The following is a 22,648-nucleotide window of genomic DNA, read 5'->3' as shown; positions in this document are numbered from 1 at the left end:
CATGGGCATATTTAGGGAAGCCCATGGTTGTTCTCGCAGCTGCATTCTGCATGATCTGAAGTTTCCGAACACTTTTCAAAGTAGCCCCATGTAGAGAGTGTTACAGTAGTCGAGTCCACCGTTCCCCAAAAGCTGCGCACGTGCGCGCACGCGCGGCCCAAAATACACCCCCGCGCGGCCTTTTTCACAGCCGCGTGCTCCCCATCCCCATGCCAGCCGCGGGGAGGCGCCGTCAGCAGAAGGGAAGGGAGCCGCGGCCGTCCCTGCCTCCCCACAGTTCCTCCGGCCCCTCGGCCTTTCGGCGCTGCCCCCTGCCCGCCCCCTCTGCTCCTCCGCCGCCTCCTGCCTTTCGGCGCGGCTCCTCCCGCACCCGGAACACACACCCTGCCCGTCTCACCTTTGCCGAGAGCACTTTCGTCCCGGGCTCTCAGCAAGGGGATTGCAGGAGAGGCGGAGCAGGCATTCTCTCAGCGGAGGCCGGCGAAGGTGATATTCAATGTCGGGGGCGCGCGAGCGGTTGCGCGCGCTCCCTATCTCCCTGCTAGCCCGCTCGGAATATTCAAAATAAGAAAAGCCTTTGCCGGCGAAGGCTTTTCTTATTTTGAATGTTCCGGGGGGCTAGCAGGGGGATTTGGAGCACGCGCAAACGCCTGCGCCCCCCCGACATTGAATATCACCTTCGCCGGCCTCCACTGAGAAGAACGGAGAGAGAACGAGAGACAGTGAGAGCAACAGACAGCAAGATAGAAAGTGAGAAAGAGAGAGAGAGAAAGGGGGGAGAGAGAGAGAACAAGAGAGAGAAAGAGCGTGAGAAAGAAAACAAGACAGAAAGAGTGAGTGTGAGAGAAAACGAGAGGGAAAGTGAGAAAAAGAGAGAGAAAGAGGGGGGGAGAGAGGGAAAGAGAGAGAGAGAAAGCAAGAGAGAGATGAGTGGAAGGAAGAGATAGAGCGAAATTATAGAAAAAAGGGGAGAAAAAAAGAGAAATGAGAAAATGATTGAGGCGGAGAATGACAGGAAAGAGAGAAAAACAGAGAGAGAAGTGACTCTTGATTTAAAGCATATGGTAAAAGCACTTAAATAATAACAGGAAAAAAACCCAGCCCTCACCTGTTTTTATTAATAGTTATGTTTTTGGTTTTGCTGGTTGATTTAGTTTTAATAGTAATGGATTTTGGTTTTTTTTAATTATTAATTTCTTTTAATAAAAAAGAAGGAATTTTTTTCTTATTTATTTATTTATTTATTTATTTATTTATTCTTCTATGCCGCCCAGTCCCAAAGGGACTGTCGCTCAGACACTACACTTTTCCGCCCACATCGAAAAAAAATTAGAGGGTACATTGGTCGAGTCTCGAGGTGATGAGGGCATGAGTGATTGTGAGCTCCCCATCCAAATAGGGCCGCAACTGGTGCACCAGGCGAACCTGGGCAAACACCCCGCTCACCACAGCTGAAAGATGTTTCTCTAATGTGAGCTGTGGATCGAGGAGGACGCCCAAGTTGCGGACCCTCTCTGAGGGGGTTAGTAATTCCCCCCTCCCCCAGGGTAATGGATGGACAGATGGAATTGTCCTTGGGAGGCAAAGCCCACAGCCACTCTGTCTTATCAGGGTTGGGTTTGAGTCTGTTGTTGCAGCTTGTGTGTGAAATGTTTCTGTGACACCATTGATGAGAGTGTGTGTAGAAGCTTCATGCAGATAGGCTGATTTGCTCTTCAAGTGTAGTGTAGTCATTATTATTTTCTGCATTGAAAAGTATTTGTGCACAGCCTCCACATGAAGAATGTATGGCAAGAAGTCCCCAGGAAAGGCTGGCGTTACTGAATAAGAGTGGGAAGAAACATGTCTTTAAAGATAAGTGTATTTGTGTATGTTGACTAAAATTCCTTAGTTGGGAAGTTTGTTTGTTTATCAGGCTTTTTACGACATGTTTTCAAAACTGTTCTCTGAAGGCAACATACTAATTACCAGAATAAAACAAAAAACAAATGCAGAGCGTAGCGTAATTGGAAGGAAAGTTTTATACTCAGAAACAAATATGCCTCTCAAACCCCATAGAGAAAATAATTGGTAGCTGACAAGCAGAATAGTGTATGTCAGTATGCTGCATTTATTTCTTGATGGGTTTGGGCAACGGGGTTTTTTGGACTCTCTATTAGAATTACCTGCTTTCATAGAATAGTGTAAATTCTTTTGATAAACTGTGCATTGTTGGTGCTTATGGCATGCAGGCCAAAATGTACTAAAAGGTTGAAGCCCTTATTTATATCTTTGCTATTTTATTAAAATAAGATAATTAGAAAATCAAAAATATGATGGATGAGTAAGGTCAATATCTTGGCAACAGTCATGGCATATGGAAGATTGTGATTTGGAATTTAAGATGAATAAGAGGTACCATACTTTTTGGAATATAAGGCACACCTTTAGAGCAGTGTTTCCCAACCTTGGCAACTTGAAGATATTTGGACTTCAACTCCCAGAATTCCCCAGCCAGCATTCGGGAGTTGAAGTCCAAATATCTTCAAGTTGCCAAGGTTGGGAGACACTGCTTTAGAGGGTGAAAACTTGGGTGCGTCTTATACATCAAAGGTAGCTCCAGCCAGCCACCCCCACTCTTTGGTCTCAATTTACCTTCTTGCAGTAAACATCAGAGCCTGCTTAGCACAAGCCATTGGAGTATCTGCCTCCCACCCCTCAACTGATTACCAGTAATTGAAGTTGCTGGCAAGCCCAGGTGCTAAAATGAAAGTAAAATTAAACCTGCAGGGTTTGAAGTTTAACTTTGTTGTTGGCTTTACCTTTAGCTATGTTTGTTTATATACGTAGTAGATTGATGTCAGTTATATTGGTTGGGTAAACAAAATTGTAGAAGTTCCTAAACTGTAGATCTGTTTTACAAGGGAGAGGGAGGAGGAGATTATTATTCTTGAAATATATTTATCAGTATTCAATTAGAGAGGACAATATATGTGTATATATGTTTTTATGCACAATTTTAATGTCTTGTTTAGTTTTGCTTTGTATTGGTATTTTTTCTTTTTCCTTTTTTTGGAGTTTGTATTTTAGCAATGTGAATAAAATAAATTTAACGGACAAAAAGTCTGCAAAATTATGGTATTGGAAATTTCTTTCTTTACAATCAAAACTGGATAGAGGAATTATGTGCTAGAATCCAAATGCTTGGATTCCCCAACACTCAAAGTGGCAGTAATAGTCTCATCCTCGAAATTTGAACTCGACTTCTAAACAAAGTCTATAGCTTTTAGCATGTACAGTATATAGTGCATTATATTGTCCTATATAGAGTTGTGCTTTGTTCAATGTAGGTTGAAGATAAAATGAATCTACATCAGATATGAGTTTTTTTATAAACTTAACCTTTAAAAATGCACACTATAAATTAGATACAGTATATAGCATTTAGTGAGAAGACAAATGCATTATTTTCCATTATATTAAACATTTACATTAAAACATAAACATAAATATTTAATAATCAGTAGACTATTGTAATAGCAATTAACTTAGTCTAAATTCTGCATGTGCTTTTCAGTTATTAATCCTTTCTGTTATGTTTGCTAAGCTATGCAAATATTATAATATGGCTTATAATTTTCTTTGTAATTTAAAATAAATAATTATTAAATGTGTGATCATATTTAAAAGAGATACATATACAAAAATATTGTAATATTTTTCCACATTGTTCTCTGACTTCTCTCCTTTAATATCTTGTGACGTTTTGGGTAATTCAAGGAGTATTTAATTGAAAATTGGATATCAGTTCAATTCAATTTAATAAAGAAAAATATTAATATTAATATTATTATTAATATTACCACATTGCAGAAACTCAATCACCTCTGTAAATGAAGAGCATATATACAAATCGAATATATTAGATTTGTATGCCGCCCCTCTCCGAAGACTCAGGGCGGCTCATAACAATAATAAACAGTATGCAGTAAACAAACCTAATATTTAAAAGAAGAAAAAATATCTAAAAGCCCATTACATAAAACCATACAACACAAGCATACCATACATAAAACTATATAAGCCTGGGGGAAATGTTTCAATTCAATTTCAAGAAAAGGAAAGAATAGAATAGAATTTGCTTATTTTAAAAATGTAATTTATTTTTCTTAATTGTAGTAATGTATGTAATAGTAGTAATAAAACATGTACAAAATAAATGATTATATAAAACATTTTTAAAAATTGACCTCCTTTATACTGATTTGCTCGCACAATTTTCCAGTTTTTCTTTTCCTTTAACTAATTTAGAAATTATAAATCCTGTACAGTTTAAAGTAGTGATTGGTGTTGTTTTTAATCTTGTAGCACACTTCTGCTGATGGATATTCTGAATCTCATATCCAACCCACAAAATCAAGTAGTCGCCAGAATATACCACGCTGCAGAAACTCTATCACCTCTGTAAATGAAGAGCATCCTCACATTGGGAACTATCGCTTATTAAAAACAATAGGAAAAGGAAATTTTGCTAAAGTGAAGCTAGCTAGACATGTTCTTACAGGTAGAGAGGTAAGTTTCTTTAAGGTAGGCTTGATAAGTATTATTTTATATGCAAAATGTGTGTTTAATATTTTCATTGTTGAAAATAAAATCCTGCATATAAAGGTATTTGGGGGGGGGGGGGTTTGGCTGTCCACAGTATATGTACTTGAACTTTGTTCCTGAGGTGTGGCAGCTTTGTTAGTACCATAAGACATATAACGCCAGCATTTCTGTGGGCAGATTTTGGTCTGTCACTATATTTTTGTAAAACTGTGTGTGGAAATTTTTAAAGAATAGTGTGGGTGGAAGAGAAAGAATTCCCTTATTGTCTTACTAATTCCTCTTTTTCCTAATGAGATTTTTAAATTCTAAATTAGAAGTAATCCCACTCAGGAGAAAATATTCAAGACAAAAAATTGTCCATATAAATGTGACCACCATTTGCTGCTTTCTGACAAGCAGTCAGTGGGCAACCCATATTCACTTAAATTAGTGTTACAACTTAAAATTGTGATTCATTTAACAACTGTGGCAAGAAATATCATAAAATGGGGCAAAACTCACTTAACAATTGTCTTGCTTAACAATATTAGTTTTTGTGGTTGTAAGTAAAAAATTACCTGTAAGTACATTCTGAAGGTGTGCTTTCTGTTATCTCTCTCTAGTACAGTGGTTCTCAACCTGAGGGTCAGGATCCCTTTGGGGGGTCAAATGACTATTTCACAGGGGTTGCCTAAGACCATGGGAAAGACAAATTTTCCGTGGTGTTGGGAACTAAAGCTTCTATTCTGGTGCCTTAGAACATATTTTTACAATCCGACCAATCATGTGTTTACAGTGGAGGTGTCCCTCTGACCTTCCTGCCAATCAACTTAAAGCTCTGTTGGGAGAATTGGTGCTAGACTTATAGTTGGGGGTCACCACAACACGTGGAACTGTATTAAGGGGTCGCGGCATTAGGAAATTTGAGAACCACTGCTCTAGTAGTATGTGGCTCACTATTGAAAAAATATACACTTGATAATTAAGAATTATATCTGAGTGGTGTCAGTTTCTGCCTAAAATAAACAATTTTTATATACTGTAAAAAGATTAATTGTTTAACTTTTTTAAATGTTATTTTTTGCCTTTCTGTCCTTAGGTTGCTGTCAAAATTATAGACAAAACCCAGTTAAATCCTACCAGTCTACAAAAGGTAACGTTTCTGTCATAATATATTCCATATTGGATTCAATAGTCCAATCCCTTTTTCTTTTCTTTGCTCATACAAGATAACTGAAAAACACTGAGAATAGCTTCTGACTAGTGAGGTGCTATATAGCAGTGATTTTCAACCTTTTTTGAGCCGCGGCACCTTTTTTACATTTACAAAATCCTGGGGCACACCACCAACCAAAATGATACCCTAAGACACTCTCCTCTATTTTTCCATCCCTGTCTCCTCCCCACCCTTGTGTGTGTGTGTGTGTGTGTGTGTGTATACACACTCTTGAACCACTTCCAAAAACAGGTGAGGGCTGGGTTTTTTCTCTTATTCTTTGGGTGCTTTTTATCATATGCTTTAAATCAAGAGTCACTTCTCTCTCTCTTTTGTTTCTCTCTTTCCTCTCATTCTCTGTCTCAATCATTTTCTCATTTCTCTTTTTTCCTCCCCTTTTTGCTCATTTCTCTCTCTTTCTCTCCCTTCCTCTCCTTTTCTCTCTCTCTCTCTCTCTCTTGCTTTCTTTCTCTTTCTCTCTTGCTTTCTTTCTCTCTCACTCTTGCTTTCTCTCTCTTTCTCTCTTTTCTTTCTCTTGATTTCTCTCTCACTCTCTTTCTCTCTCTCTCTCTCTCTCACTCTCACTCTCTCTCAGCAAAAAGTTGCGAGACCAGAACCTGAGCTTCCTTCTTCGTGGCACACCTGACCATGTCTCACGGCACACTGGTTGAAAAACACTGCTATATAGTACACTGCAACCATTTGGATATATTTGTTTTGACAATTTTTGTCTGCCATGTCGTGATCATATGAAGAGCAATCATACAATAAAATTTACATGTTAATTTACTTTTTTTATTAGTCATCTCACAAATCCTCTTGTTTTTTTCTAAATTAACCTTTTATTAAACTAGCATAAATAAATGCTTTACCTGGTCCTTGAACTGGTTGAGATAATATCAGTTAACTTAAAAAAAACCCTTGAAAATTCAAGGTCTCAATTGTTCATTGACTCCAAACTGTTTCCATGTTAATTTATATTTGCACAGTATTTATCTTGCTTTGTTGGTTTGTGATTCTGCTGCTTTACTGTTATATTGAAATGCTCCTGCAAGAAAAGATAATTTTGTGTGGTCTAAAAATATTTCTTCAGCTTTTTCTCTTGATTTCTTTATTATTGTGTTTTCCATATGAATGGTATACCCCAGTGATGTTGAATCTTTTTTGCTTCGCGTGCCAGAAGGGTGTGTGAGCACATGCTAGGCTGTGTGCACGTGCCCACATCCATGCCCTCCCCCATGCATGCGCACAACCCCCAACACCTACGCATAACAGAGTTGGCCTTCTCCGGGTTCCGTCGACTAAACAATGTCGTTTGGCGGCCCCCAGGGGAAGAGCCTTCTCTGTGGCGGCCCCAGCCCTCTGGAACTAACTCCCCCCGGAGATTAGAACTTCCCCCACCCTCCCTGTCTTTCGTAAACTACTCAACACTCACTTATGCTGCCAGGCATGGGGGAGTTAAGATATTCCTTCCCCCTAGGCCATTACAAGTTATGCATGGTATGTTTGTGTGTATGTTTGGTTTTATAATAAGGGTTTTTAGTTGTTTTATTAATTGGATTATTACATGCTGTTTTTATCATTGTTGTTAGCCGCCCCGAGTCTACGGAGAGGGGCAGCATACAAATCCAATAAATATAATATAATATATAATAACCCCCCAGTTATTGCTGCTGCCCCCCGTGCATGCACACAAGCTTCACAATGGACTCCTGAAGCCTGGAGACGGCAAAAAACAGCCAAAGGGCCAACTGGAAGGTCAGGAATGAATTTCCGGTTGGCCTGTTAGGCCATTTTTTACCTTCCCCCGGCTTCAGGAGGCTTCCCTGAAGCCTGGGGAGAGCAAAAGGGGCCAAAAAGAAGGCTGAAAATCAGTTGCCCATGCATGCTGGAGCTGACATAGGGCAATAGAGCCAGGGTGGTGCAGTAGGTACTGTACTGTACTGCAGGCCACTGAAGGTGACTGTAGATCTGTAGGTCAGCAGTTCAAATCTCATCACCGGCTCAAGGTTGACTCAGTCTTCCATCCTTCCAAGAAGGGTAAAATGAGGATCTGGATTGTGGGGGCAATAGGCTGGCTCTGTTAAAAAGTGCTATTGCTAACATGTTGTAAGCTGTCCTGAGTCTAGGGAAAAGGGTGGCATAAAAATTGAATGAATGAATTAATGAATGAATTCCTCATATGCCCTCTGATATGGCGCTGTGTAGCACCTATTGGCACGTGTGTAGCACAGGATCGCCATCGTGGGTATAACCAATCTGAAAAACTGAAAAGATCAGTCCCCTGTTAAACCTTGGATAGTAGCTGTGTGTGGAAGGAAATTTTAGAAAGTCATGTACATTTGTATTAATTATAACTCAGACCTGAATGGATATTCGCAGTAAAGCTAAGAGTCCATTGAAATCAATGTGAAAAGTTAGAGATCATTAAAGGTAAATCCAATTGATTGCACTGAGAATAGTACATCTCATTTAAGATCTTATCCTTTGCTATTGCAGTAGTATACTAAGTTTTAAACCAAACTCCTAAATATATATTGTTTTAATTGTATAATTTATTAAAGTTATATAAAAATTATTCATGGGTGTTTTTTAACAGCTGTTTCGAGAAGTACGAATAATGAAAATACTAAATCATCCGAATATAGGTAGGAATCTTAGATTTTTCTTCTACATTCAATTTATTTTTCATAAATTATATTTGAACTTTGGAAAACCTTTGAAAAAATAGTTAATACTTAAGTTTTGTGAACATCATTATATACAATTTCTAGATTTCTAATAAATATTGCTTTTGGCTTTTAAAGAATTCATGTGTTGCTAAATCAAGCAAGCATAATACTTTATCTTGGAAATAGCGACTTAATTGCAAGAATACAGTAGGAAGGATGCAGATTGTTTCATTGATTTCTGTATGAGCAGTGAATTTTCTAATTGGCTCTCCAGTTTTGCCATGGCAGAATCATAGTCTAAAAATCCAGTTTTGGAATTCTTTTATCAACCTTTTATATCATTACATAGTAAAGTCTAGATTATTTTCTTGAAAGAAACCCTATTTTTTTTTAAAAAAAAAACAGGCAATGTTGTTATAGGTATTTGATTCAAATGCTTGCTTGTCTGTCCCAGGTTTCCTTCAAAAATGTCTTCTTGCCAATGTAATTGGCAGTCTTAATATCCAACATACCAATTTAGAAACAGATTAAGTGTAAAACCTTGGCCCTAGTCTATGTTCTGCCCCTTTTGGCCTTGAAAGTTTCTCTCTGCTTAGCACTGAAAAGAAACTGATTACAGTACTGTAATTCAAATCGGGATTGTAATATTGGCTGATTAGCATAGTAGTTAAAATAATACAGTAAGCAGTATATCAGGAATTCCTGGTTCAAATGTTGCTGCTTTGAATTCACTAGGAAGCCATTTTCTTAGATTCAATCTTCCCCATCCAGCCATAAATATATGGCGAAGATAGTACATTCCTATATTTCACTTTCTGGGATTGCTATAAGGATTACCATGAAGATAATGCATGCAGTGCACTATGAATCTTTATAAGCACTATATGCTATTATTTATTATTAATTTATGAAAATGTGATAATAGTTTTAGCAAAATAGACTTTAAATATTTATTTTAGTGAAAATCAGTACCACTTCGTAATGAAAGTGTGTAACTTTCCCTTTCTGGTTTAGTTTCTCCCATCTTTAAAGATCTACTATATGATGACAATTTTTGTGGCTGATAAGGGGTAGAACAGTATTGTTCAAGAGAAAAGCTATTGTTTCTGAATTGACCACAGAGCTTGTTTTATACAAGGTACACACATTGTTGCATAGAGAATATGGACTTCTCCGTACTGAAGGAGCGGGTCCAGCAGTCACATGGGTTGCTCATGTCCAATCCGGTGGAACTGAGCCTAGTGTTAAAAAAGCTTGCCGGATCCGCCCCTTCCCCAGAATTCGCTCAGTTCGCATATCCTGCGGTTGTATTGTGATAGCTCGTTCAACATTCTAACACCTTCCCTTCGATCTTTTCCTTCAAAAGTAGTAAGAATTGTTTTATCCTTATTTATTTACTTGCACTAATAGCGCCAGCCGTTTGTGGCTCGGCTTTTTTCCTTGGGAGAAGTTGCGGTTTCGTTTCCCCCCGGCTGTTTTGCCGTTTACGATCCCCGCTGCCGCTTGTGGATTCCTTTAATCCTTTGGCCTGGAGGTCTTGGTGCAAGTATTGATTCATTGATTCATTATTGTATTATTGTAAAAGGGCTTAAGAAATACCTCCTGCGGAGTGAGACGCTTGTTTCTAGTCTCCTGGACTTAGTCGATCGCTTCCCCTTTAAGAATTCTATTACGGAGCGATTTTTCGGCGCGAAGGCCTTCGCGCCCTTTTTAAATTTAGGCCTCTCGTGTTGGCCTCCTGCCAGCCGCGTAGGCCTCAGTCCACCGCGTGGATCCCGGAGTGGGCTTTGGGACGCTCAGGCTTAATTCTCCACCGGCTAAGCCTCCAACCAGAGTGCCTTGGTTTACTTTAATTTAAGTTTAGGGAGGCTGGCCACGCTGTATTTGGGGACACGAACTCTGGGTTTGCCCAGATTGCCCTCAAGTCTCAGCAGCTCCGAGGCCTCGGAGCAGGATCCATTCCTCTTGGGAAGTCCTTGAAATCTTCTCCCTAATTATTCAGTTATTTGGCTCAGCCTGGTCTTCTGTTAATTGTCAGACTATGGCTACTTTTCCCAAGAGAGGCACAACTAAAGGTCCCAGAGAGGCCAGGCCTACAGGCGATGAGATTACCAGTATCCCCCAGGCCTCGACCTCCTCTTCTTCAGGGGCCCGCCCCTCGACCAAGGTCACCAGGGCTGAGAAGAGAAGGGACCTAGCCCTACAAAGAATCCATGACAAATCAGCAAAGCGTTTGAAAGTACAGGCCCAAGTACTCAGTAGTCAAGACCCCCCAGAGGCTTCTAGTCTGCCTCCTTCTGGGGTCCCTGTGTTATCTCTGGATGAGCCAAACCTAGACAGACCCCAACCTAACCTATGGGGAATAAGTCCAGAGGAACCAGATATTATTGAAGATTCCCCCCAGCCAGGATCCTCCCAGGCCTTCAGGGATTCTTCTGCCATTCCTGCTGATATTTCTAGTTTACCTCCTGAATTCCAATCTATTTTTTCTGTGTTGTCCAAGGCCATTGATGCTAAATTCTCTACCATCAATGAGCTTCCCTTACCTCCTCCACCTCCTCGTCCCTCCCGCCCCTTGGGTTCTTCCCCAGCGGTTAGAGCTCCTATTCAGGATGATTCAGATTCCTCTCAGGACGAATATGAGGATATGGAGGAGGATGAGGATCCCTTTCAAGGCCTCTCAGATGATGAGGAATCCCAAATAAAGGTTCCTTCTCCAATTACTATTTTTCCTTCTCAATTGTTCAAATCTCTCCTCCTCAAAGCTAGAATTTCTACGGGATTGGCGGCCCAGGAGAAACAGGCCTCCACATCCACTGATCCCCCGGAGGAGAATTTACCTTACTTCACAGAGGAACAGGAGGATAACGAGGTAATTCCTATGCCTAAATTGTTTAAAGATGCCTTACTTAAGCAGTGGGATTTCCCAGCCTCTGGGCTTAATCCCTCAACCAAGGACAGAAAATTGTACAAACTTTCCTCTTCCTATGAGGAGCTCCTATCCTTTCCTAAACCGGATGAACCTGTCAAGATCCTTCACTCGGCGGCTGCTGTGCCAGGCGAAGCAGAGGAAGTCCTCCGCCCAGAGGACAAGCGGATTGAACAAATGCTCAAAAGAGGATTCACCGCAGATTCCTGGGCCATTAAAAGTTCTGCAGCGGCTTCCTTTTTCTCCAGAGCCATGCTTCTGTGGCTTCGCCAACTTCAACAGCATATTCCTCCAGATGACTTGAGAGGTCAACAAGACTTCAACAAGGTCTTTGCTGCTGCTCAGTACGTGGCTGATGCCACTTTACAATCTACTAGATTTTCGGCTAAGTCTATTGCAGCTTCTACAACGGCAAGAAGACTCCTATGGATTCGCCCTTGGCAAGCGGGAGTACGCCAGAAGTGGCAGTTATCCCTGGGACCCTTAAAGCGCGACCTTCTTTTCGGTGATCTTCTGGATCCACTCCTCACGGAAACCACGGACAAGAAGAAAGTTTTGGGTCCAACCACCAAAAAGGCTACCAAAACGCAGTCCTTTCGTCGCCCAGGGCGTCAGCAAGATCAAGCGGCTTCCTATCAGAGATCTCCAGGTCAGTATTCCCCCCGCTTTCGTTCCCAAGGTAGGAACTCCAGGGGCAGAGGTTTTCGCTTCCAAAGGGGAGCGTCCTCTAACAGGGCTTCAAAGAAACCTAGATGGTAATTTTTCCTCAATTCCCATAGGTGGTCGCCTAGCCCATTTCGCCTCTAATTGGCGTCTCACCTCTAAGGACCCCTGGGTCATTGACACTGTTCAAACAGGCCTTCTTTTAGAATTTATTTCTCCCCCCCCGAAACGTTTTATTTCCTGCCCTTCTCCCAGGTCCTCCTCAGATTGTAACCGTATGGAGGAGGCCATTTCTCACTTATTGTCCATCAGAGCCATTCAACCGGTTCCCTCCGGTCAGAAGGGTCTAGGTTTTTATTCCATCCTATTTATGGTTCCAAAATCCTCCGGAGGTTGGAGAGCTATTTTGGATTTAAAGAAGCTTAACCTATTCATCAAATATAGGAAGTTTAAGATGCACTCCTTATCATCTATTTTGGCCGCCATCCACACGGGAGATTTCATGGTCTCTTTAGACCTCACTGAGGCCTACCTCCACATTCCTATAGCCAAATGCCACAGAAAATTTTTACGTTTCTCCTTTCAAGGCAGGCATTTCCAGTATAGGGCGATGCCATTTGGCCTTTCCTCGGCCCCTCGGGTCTTTACAAAGCTCTTGGGGTCCCTGGCGGCCTATATCCGGGCGTCTCCCATTCACATTTTATGTTATCTTGATGATATTTTGATTCATGGGAACTCCCTAGAGAAAGTGAAAACAGACCTTTCTATCACCATGTCAGTCCTTCAGGACCATGGATTTTCCATCAACTTTGATAAAAGTCATCTCCAACCTTCCACATCCATCTTACACCTGGGATCCATTATTAATTCAGAATCCTCCCAGGTTTTTCTCTCTCCCGAGAGAAAATTCAGTATAGGGGAGTTAATTTCTTGCATTTTATCTAAACCTTCAGTATCCATAGTAACCCTGTCTTCCCTTTTGGGGAAGATGGTGTCATGCATAGGCATCATTCCCTGGGCTCGCCTTCATGCTAGGGAACTTCAGTGGCTCCTATTACCCTTTCAGAGATCGGGGCACAGCAACTCAAATCGTCGCATTGTCATCCCACCAATTGTTCGCAGATCCTTCAAGTGGTGGAAGTCTCCGGCCATGGACAAAGGATCCCCGTTCAGGTGCCCGGATCAATTTGTCATCACCACAGATGCCAGTCTATCGGGATGGGGCGCCCACGCCCAGGGGATGATAGCCCAGGGCACGTGGTCCCCGGAGGAAGCTTCCAAGCCAATCAATTGGCTAGAGTTAAGAGCCGTTTCCCTGGCTCTGAAGCATTTCTCTCCTCGTATTCCCAACCGGCACGTTCTCATTCTCACCGACAACATTGCCACAAAAAGCCATATCTGCAGACAGGGGGGCACGAGATCCAAGGCCCTCATGAGGGAGGCCCTCAAGTTAGGCCTTTGGGCGGAAAAACATCTTCGGTCGCTCCTAGCCGACCACATCTCGGGGAGCCTCAACGTCCAGGCGGATTGGCTATCTCGAGCAACGATAGACCCAGGAGAGTGGAACCTCCATCAAGACCTGTTCCATCAAATCAGCCTCAGATTCGGCCTACCAATTCTGGATCTCTTCGCGACCAATGCGAACGCCCAACTCCCTCGCTTCTTTTCCAGATTTCCATCCCCGGGAGCGGAAGCAATCAATGCCCTCCGGAGCCCATGGCCTCCAGGCCTACTTTACGCATTCCCTCCAATTCCAATTCTCCCGGACGTGATTCACAAGGTCCTCACCGAGAGGGCCCGAGTAATCTTAATCGCCCCTCATTGGCCCCGCCGGCCCTGGTTCGCGGATCTCCAACAGTTGTCCGTCCAGGACCCTTGGCGACTCCCCGTTTCGGGGGATATGCTGCGGCAGGGGGCCTCATTCCATCCAGATCCGGAGTGGTTCCACCTCACCGCCTGGCTGTTATCAGGAGAGACTTAGAACTGCGTGGTCACGACCCCGATACAGTGGAGGTCATTTTAAAGGCCAGAAGGGGTTCGACCAATCGAATCTACGACCACACGTGGTCCAAGTTTCACCAGTGGTGTCTACAGGAAGGCCTCTCTCCCCTGTGCATTCCCATACACAGAATCATTTCCTTCCTTATGCAAGGTTTCCATAAAGGACTTTCCACCAGCACCCTCCGGCGTCATCTGGCAGCCATTTCATCTGTCCTAGGGGGCCCCCGCAGACAGCCTCTCCGATCCTTCCCTGAAGTTCAGGAATTCCTCAAGGGCATAGCCAACCTCAGACCTTCCAAGGTTCACAGGTATCCATCCTGGGATTTGCCACGGGTTCTCCATTCCCTCACGCAGGCACCATACGAACCCCTAAAGTCGGCGTCCCTCAGGTACCTATCCTTTAAAGTAGCATTCCTGGTGGCTATTACCTCTGCCCGACGCATTTCGGAGCTGGCTGCCCTCTCAATCAGGCAGGACCTTTGTCAATTTCATCAGGACAAGGTAGTCTTGCGACTGGACCCTACCTTCTTACCCAAGGTCAGTTCCATGTTCCACAGAACTCAGGATATTGTCCTACCTTCCTTCTGCCTCCAACGAGACCATCCCTTGGCAATTAGATGGCACACCCTGGATCTCATTAGAGCGTTGAGAATCTATATCCAACGCACAGGACCCTTTCGGAGGTCAGAAGCACTTTTTATAGCCTATCACCCCAGAGTCATGGGTGCCAAAGTGTCTTCAACAGTAATAGGCCGTTGGATCAGAGGGACTATATCTAAGGCCTATGAGTCGGCCTCCCTCTCAGTTCCAAGGAACATCACAGCGCATTCCACCAGGAGCGCAGCCACCTCGGCCGCTTGGGCGACTCAAGCCCCGTTGGAGGAGGTCTGCAAAGCAGCCACTTGGGCCTCGCCAAATTCCTTCATCAGGCACTACAAGATTGATTCTTACGCTTCAGCGGACGCTGCCTTCGGCAGAAGGGTACTCCAATCCGTTATCTCACATGATAGCAATCTAATCCCACCCTAGGGACCATCTATTGGGTATGTCCCATGTGACTGCTGGACCCGCTCCTTCAGTACGGAGAATAGGCGTTGATTGCTTACCTGAACGCCTCTTCTCGTACGGTGAGCGGGTACAGCAGTCACTTCCCGCCCTTGTATGTGTCTTCTTTACCTTCCTATAACCTTTCTTCCTCTAACAATAAGAGTTGAACACTACAGAGCTTCACAGCTGAGCCTAGTCTATGGATTCGCGAATTCTGGGGAAGGGGCGGATCCGGCAAGCTTTTTTAACACTAGGCTCAGTTCCACCGGATTGGACATGAGCAACCCATGTGACTGCTGTACCCGCTCACCGTACGAGAAGAGGCGTTCAGGTAAGCAATCAACGCCTATTCCAGCTCCTGCTTTCATTAGAATAAGCAGGTTTCCTGGATGCTAAAATCTTGTCAGCTTAAACTCTTTCATCACCATAGTCATTTTGGTAATATATTCCAGAGCATTATCCTTTTGGTTCTTAACAGTTCTGCTGCCTCCTTTGGAAACAACTCCTGCCTTCTTCAGGGGAATCAAAACAGGCACCATTCTAATCCAACTTAGTTCTAGCAGAATAGTGAATGGTTTTGATTTCAAGAACCACATCTGTAGAAGCAAACTATGATTTCAGCATGCATTTTTTCATATACCTTTATGTGATGTGGATAAGATACATGAATTTAGAATTGAAGTATTTAGTTTTGTTTTAAAATATTCTTGCTTGTTTATGGTTAGGCAATTGATCGCCATTTTTATCTTACAGTGAAACTATTTGAAGTTATTGAAACAGAGAAAACATTGTATTTAATAATGGAATATGCTAGCGGAGGTAAGTTAATGTTCTGTTCTACAGTATGTCTAATGTATGAAATTGATAATGCAGATGTTAGAAAAAAATGAACTTATTTCCACTTTATGAGAATCATAGCTAAGCTGCAAATTAGGGTTAGCTGGAAGTTACTATCTTTTGGCTATTGTTGATGTAAGTGGTTTTTTGCTTTGTGTCTCTTAGAAAAACAAGCTGAGCTCCAACCTAGTTTTCAATACATTAATGTAGTAAGTCCCATTTCAAGCTTTAACTGAGACCTCCTCTGATATCAGACTTTTCACAAAAAACTTTATTCCTACAGATACTTAGTTTATGAATACTTAGTTTAGGAATACTATCCTTACCTTTTCCCTTAAGTACGATATTAAAATATAATCTGAATACAAATTTTATTTTGTTATAGGAAGTAGACACATGATTTTCTCGATGACTCAACATAAAATGAAAATAGTATTATATTTTAAAGTTAATTTAACTATTTGTAAAACTTAAGTACAAAAAACATTTTTCAGTTATATTTTACAATGTGATAATGTTACATTTATTTCAGGAGAAGTATTTGACTACTTGGTTGCACATGGAAGAATGAAAGAGAAAGAGGCCCGTGCAAAATTTAGGCAGGTATGAAATAAAAAACATAAATATTTTCAAATAAAAATAAACTTGGTTCTTAGTTCCCAAATGGAATTTCAGGTAGTAAAACTAATTTTATTTTATTTTATTTTACAAAAAAGAACTTTTGAATCAGCTTATCTTTAAATATTGATGTGTTGCAGGTTTCAAAAATATCTAATAAACAAGAAATTGATTTATCTCTTTAAAAAATTGTACCAATTTCTATTATTGAAAAGCCTTGAAAATGAATATATAATTATCATTTAATAAATTTTTGGATAGAACTTTCCTTTTTGGGTGGAACTAGCACTCAGAATGGGTTTTCCTCATCTATTCAGAATGAAGACAGAGTCTTGACAATTTTGACAGGATCTTGCTAGTACAACCCAGCTTTGACTCAGTCCTGACTGGATAGATCGTGGCTAACATTGGCTCATTCCTATTTTGCTAGTTCCACCAGTTGGCAAATGACCTATTTGTTTTGGACAAGCGTGAGTTGCTTTACCGAAATCCCCAGATACATCGCACAGGAGCTGGGGAGTTCAGCAGCAGGGCTTCAGCTCCTGCTGAGGCAATTTCTGCTGTTCCTTCGTGGCATTGACTGCAAGGGGCTGCAAGGCACTTGTTTACTGAGATTCAGGGGATCTTTGGCTCTAAGCTATTGAGCGGCGCAGCAGTGGGCTGGGAGCGCTGGCTCCTTCCTCCTGACCTTTTGGCCAGTTCAGGCGTTTGGATGCTTGATTGAATTGTACATAAGCCAGCGCCGTCACAGGAGACTTGCCTCTTAAGCAGTGAGACTATTTGGCCATGTTTCTTGCCACCACTGGGGTGACCTGTCATTGTCTGCTTGCTATCTGACCAGGGGAATGTGGGACATCATTGTCTGCCGAGTGACCCGCTTGCGCGGCTTTCCCATGAAGACAGTATTAACTGGCTGCCTTGCAAAAGCGACCCAACCAGATAGAAAGGCAGGCGCCTTGATCTTCAGAACTTGCTCTGCTCAGCACCTGCAGTGAATTAGCCCGCCAAAAATGAAAGCAGCTGTTTGGTGGCCATTTTGAACACATTTTTGCTGTCAGGCAGAACTTCCAAATGACGGATGCACACAGCAAAAAACATGGCAAATGCCTTAAATAGTCAAGCTGTAAGTGCTATGTGAGAAGGATTCTGGCCATAAATCCTCTGATAATCCTGGTCTTTCTTGTTCTACTACAGCTGCCTCTCATGTCTCCTCTGGGAATCAGTTGTCCCTGCATAACCCATCCTTATGTCTGGACACCCCCAATCTCTGGGGAGCCACCTGGTTTACAGCCCCTACCTTGCAACTAACTAGCTTGGGCTCCATTCCCACCAAGACCATAACTACGGGTCCTTCACAGAGATCTTATTTGGGGGGCGGTTTAAATCTCTTTGGATCAGGCTACCATACAGATCCAAATTGCTTCCACGGTCCAACAGGCACTGGCAGCTAATCCTTAGGGCCAGGGCAGGCCTTCTTTGGCAGCAGAATACCCGTTGCCAGGCTATTGTCAGGGCGAGCGGGCTGGACACGGTTCTAGACAATATAGCCCTGATTGCTACTCCAATGTTTTGGATTCAGCTGCCCAGGATTTACTTCTCATTGAGGCCAACCGAGATGACCTTGCCCTATTGGAGGACAAAGAACCCTTCCTGGAGCAGCCAACCTCTTCAGGTTTGTTTCCCCAGGGCTTTTCAGGTCCCTTCTTTACAAGGCCCACAAAATGGCTGGCCTTGATATCCCAGCTCCAGCTTCCACAGATGTGCATTCAGTGCAGAACGATCCCTTGTTCGCTGAGTTTACGCCTGAGATGGACTTGTCTCCACTTGTCTTCTTGGACACTATCCAACATCAGTGGCCATCTCTGGTGTTGGGGTCTGCACCCTATTCATTAGACCACAAGTATTTTAATGTGGTACTTGAGTTGGCTTCTCTCCTGGCTGCTCCTTTGGTCGATGCCGCAGTGGTGGTGCTCCACACAACCACTACCATGCCAGGGGAGGCAGAAGAATTATTGCGATCTGAGGACAAGAGGACAGAGCAGGCCCTTCTGAAAGCACATCAGGTGGGGGGCTGGGCAATACAAGCTTCATCTTCTGCATCTTTCTTTGCCCGCACATTGCTCATATGGCTCCAATAGATCCAGGAGCAAATTCCTGCCTGAAGCTTGTGTGCTCAACGGGGCCTAAACAAGGTCTTCGTGACCACTCAGTTTTCGGTGGATGCTACCCTGCATGCATCTCGGCTCACCACCAAGACAATTGCTACTTCTGAAGTGGCCAGACGTATGTAATGGCTCTGCCAATGGCCAGCTGATACCCGCCACAAGGGGCATTTGACTTCAGCTTCCCTGCGGGGTCCAAACTTGTTTGGTAAGGCACTGGATCCTATTTTAGTGGAATCCTGGAACGGAAGAAAGATCCTCCAGTCTTTTTCACAGAAGAGCAACTTTCCTCCCTTATGCTTGGAAACCCTTTCCGGCACCAACCAGGTTTTCAGCTTCTCCTGATCCCAACACAGTCTAGATAGTGGCAGGATAGACCCAGAAGGGGGAGGCAATTTAAGCGCCCATACAGGGGTGGAGGACGAGGTCATCCTTACCAATGCTCCCAATAATTCCCTGGATCCTCCCATAGGTGGTTGTCTGTCCCTTTATTCCACTGTATGGGACCAGACCACACATGATAGGTGGGTCTGAAAGATGTCAGCCAGGGTCCCTCTCTAGAATTCCTCTCCCTTCCCCCGAGTTTAATTCCTCCTTTATTCCCAACATTAATACTGTATTCCACAGAGCGCAGGAACTCATCCTTCCCAATTTTTGCCCAAATCCCAACCACCCTAGACGTGTGGAGAGCCCTTGAGTTTACATCAACTGGATAGCTCCGATTTGTAAAACTGAGGGCTCCCAATTGCCTTTCAACCGCAATCTTTGGTTCTCAAGGCTTCCTCATCAACCACTGGTCGCTGGATTTCTGTGGTTTCTCTCTCAAGGAGGTCTGCCAGGTGATCTCCATCGCAATTCATTCGCCCGTACAGAATTGACTCCTTTGCCTTGGCAGAGGTGGCATTTGGCTGCAGGGTTCTCCAGGGGGTTCCCAAGGAGACCAGTTAGACATTCTATGACAGTTCCCACCCAAAGGGCCTTTTAGCTTGGGTATGTCCCATCCTGAGTGCTAGCTCTACTCACAATGGAGAAGGGGCGTTTGGTCTTAGCTGATACATCTCTTCCCGTAGGGTGGAGCTAGCACTGTCCCGCCCTTGCTCTATCTATCTGAACTTTTCCGAGAATAATCTTGGTGCAGATATGGGGCTTGCCAACAGTGACTGGTTGCTATTCAAGATCATTGGAGTTGGTGTCCAGGAGCAGCCATGTCGAGTCTGTGTCTTCGGATTCATCAAAGGTGGGTAGTACTAACAAGGCGGATCTTGTCAAAATTGTCAGACTCGGTCCGCATTCTGAATGGATGAGGAAAACCCTTCCTGAGTGCTAGCTCCACCCCACTAGAAGAGGCATATCAGGTAAGACCAACGCCCCTTTTCCCTTAAAGACATAAGAGGGAAATTTCTTATGTCTTTAAACCCCTTTAGCCTGACTTTGAGGTTGGTTGAAATACTTGCGTAAAGTACTGTACAAATTATGCTTGTCTAGTTTTTGGTGTATCATATTGCTTCCTTTAGGGAAGCTACTGTTGTAGAAAAAGATCATTTTCCTTCTTCAGTGGCAATTCATTGCATTCCTATGCTTTGTGTCTAGAGCAAAGAAGAGGTTTCAGCCCCTCTGTTGTTTAACTGCATTAAAGTATTAGCATAATGATTGGAATATTAAAATTACGGTTTTAATATAGAAACATATATTAATTGACAGGATTTGAATTTCAAAAACTAATAAGGCATAATAATTCTGGTTAAAGTAATGCATTCCAAAACGTGAGAACTAGCGATAGCTAAGATAATTGAATCTGAATAATTATGATATAAAAGCCACTGATTAAAGCCTCTTCTTTGCCTAGAATTCGTTAACCATGATGGATATCTGGATGAGGAATCATTTGTACTGACCTGCAGCTTCTGTGTTGCCCAAGCCAGCTCTAAGGTTAATGTTAATTGTGATTTGTTAAAACAATCCAATATTAGAAAGCTACAGTTGCAAAAGTTGATCACTGAATGTAGCCATTAAATGATTAATAAGCAATTTTTAATTTTTCCTACCAGCCTCCTATCACAGTTGACATTATATTACAATACATATAGATATATAAGCATTGTATGAAATTACCAGCACAGATTAATTTGAATGCCTTACAACTACATAGATACAATTATTGTTAGGATTGTCCTTATGTGTTATTTTACTAATAAAGGCAATGATATTTCAGATTGTGTCTGCTGTGCAGTACTGTCATCAAAAGTGCATTGTTCATCGTGATCTCAAGGTATGCTAATTTTTCTTCTGGATTAATTAAGAATTAATTTTTTTTAGAACAAAATAAATTTGTGATTTTAGAGCTAGATTTAGATTTTCCAAATGATCTTCATCTTATATCTCTAAAAAAACAATACAAAAACACACAAATAGAATTTGTCATTGGTGCACATGTCCTCAGTGTACATAAAAGAAAAGATACATTTGTCAAAAATAATGAGGTACAATAATGATTGTCATAGAGTACAAATAAGCAATCATGAAACAATATAAATCGTAAGGATTCAAGCAACAAGTTACAGTCATGTATTCATAAGTGGTGATAGGAATGATGAGAAGACTGCAGACTTAGTGAATAGTTTGACAATGATTTGTTTAGCAGAGTGATGGTATTCGGGGGGAAACTGTCCTTGTGGTGTGCAGTGCTCTATAGTGTCATTTTGAGGGTAGGAGTTGAAACAATTTATGTCCAGGATGAGAGGGTTCAGTAAATATTTTCACCGCCCTCTTTTTGACTTCCTCAATGGAAGGCAGGTTGGCAGTAATTGTTTTTTTCTGCAGTTTTGCAGAAAAAAGCATACAGTATATTATACATATCAGATTTAATGCTCACTTTAAGGAAATGCTTTTCCCCCCTGTATTTATTCTGTAATGGTTATATAATGTCCCTTTCTTGCTTATAGTAGGTGTTTCATGCATTTTTAAATTATGGGCCCCAACCTGTGCCCAGTTTCCTTGTGCACTTTTGTTATATTAATTTTTATGCCTACTAAATTCCTATTTCTCTATCACTGAAATAGCTTCCTTTAGTTCAAGGTCTTTTTCATGTCTATTGCTTCTTTAGGTCATTATTTAGTAATGTGTGTGGAAAGTAACATGATTGTTAAGTGAATCTGGGTTCCCTATTGACTTTGCTTGTAAGAAGGTAAAAAAAGATGACCTTATGACCCCAGGACACCGCAACTGTCATAAATATGAATCAGTTGCCAAAATTTGAAATTTGATTATGAGATCATGAGAATGCTGCAATGATTGTAAGTGTGAAAAATGGTCAAAAATAACTTTTTCCAATGCTATTTTAACTTCGAACAGTCCCTGAGCAAACATTAGAAAGTCAAGGATGACCTATAGTTTTTAAGCAAAAAGGCAATCTAATAAGTATCATGCACTAATTGAATAATTGAAATAATCAATTAAGAAAATACCACATTAGAAGAGTATGTATTTTTAATAGTAAAAGAAGCAAAGCTTGGAACCAATAGTTCCAAGAAGATTCAGATACACCTGTTTTTGTTATGTGTGTACATCTCCTTCAATCAGAAATAGGGAGAACAAAGATAATGATATTTATCCATTTTTGTTTCTAAGTACCACACTACTTTATTCAACTATATGCTCACTCTGTAAACTACTTAGAGAGTGCTGTAAAGCACTATGAAGCTATATATAAGTCTAAGTGCTATTGCTATTTCTCTAGAATGCACAATAATAATTTTGAAAAAGGAAAGGCTATTAATTGTTATACTTTTCACAAATCTCACTGATGTCAGTTTGATATAAGGTTGCAATCAGGTTGGCAGCTTAGAAATACCAGAAAAGAGGAAAAACAACACATAATTGAATTTATTACTTGAAGTATGGACATTTGACATTCTAAATGTTTTACATTATCATAGAA

The 22,648-nt window shown here is 41.9% G+C and overlaps 1 protein-coding gene across 4 annotated transcripts in view; it reads left to right on the top strand.

Annotated features, from left to right (window-relative positions):
* The window catches only part of MARK1 (microtubule affinity regulating kinase 1), an 80,787-nt gene that overhangs the window by 29,718 nt on the left and 28,421 nt on the right, over window positions 1–22,648 (top strand). For all 4 annotated transcript variants that reach the window (XM_070734384.1, XM_070734386.1, XM_070734383.1 and 1 more), the window contains exons 2-7: window positions 4,348–4,551; window positions 5,666–5,719; window positions 8,382–8,430; window positions 15,848–15,913; window positions 16,464–16,534; window positions 20,924–20,980. In XM_070734384.1, the coding sequence (XP_070590485.1) occupies window positions 4,348–4,551; window positions 5,666–5,719; window positions 8,382–8,430; window positions 15,848–15,913; window positions 16,464–16,534; window positions 20,924–20,980 (501 nt within the window). The remainder of the gene's footprint in view (window positions 1–4,347; window positions 4,552–5,665; window positions 5,720–8,381; window positions 8,431–15,847; window positions 15,914–16,463; window positions 16,535–20,923; window positions 20,981–22,648) is intronic.

Source organism: Erythrolamprus reginae, chromosome 1 (assembly GCF_031021105.1).
Source record: "Erythrolamprus reginae isolate rEryReg1 chromosome 1, rEryReg1.hap1, whole genome shotgun sequence".
Classification (NCBI taxonomy): domain Eukaryota; kingdom Metazoa; phylum Chordata; class Lepidosauria; order Squamata; family Dipsadidae; genus Erythrolamprus; species Erythrolamprus reginae.
Note: the sequence above shows the minus strand (reverse complement) of the source record. Positions and strands in the feature narration are given on the sequence as shown.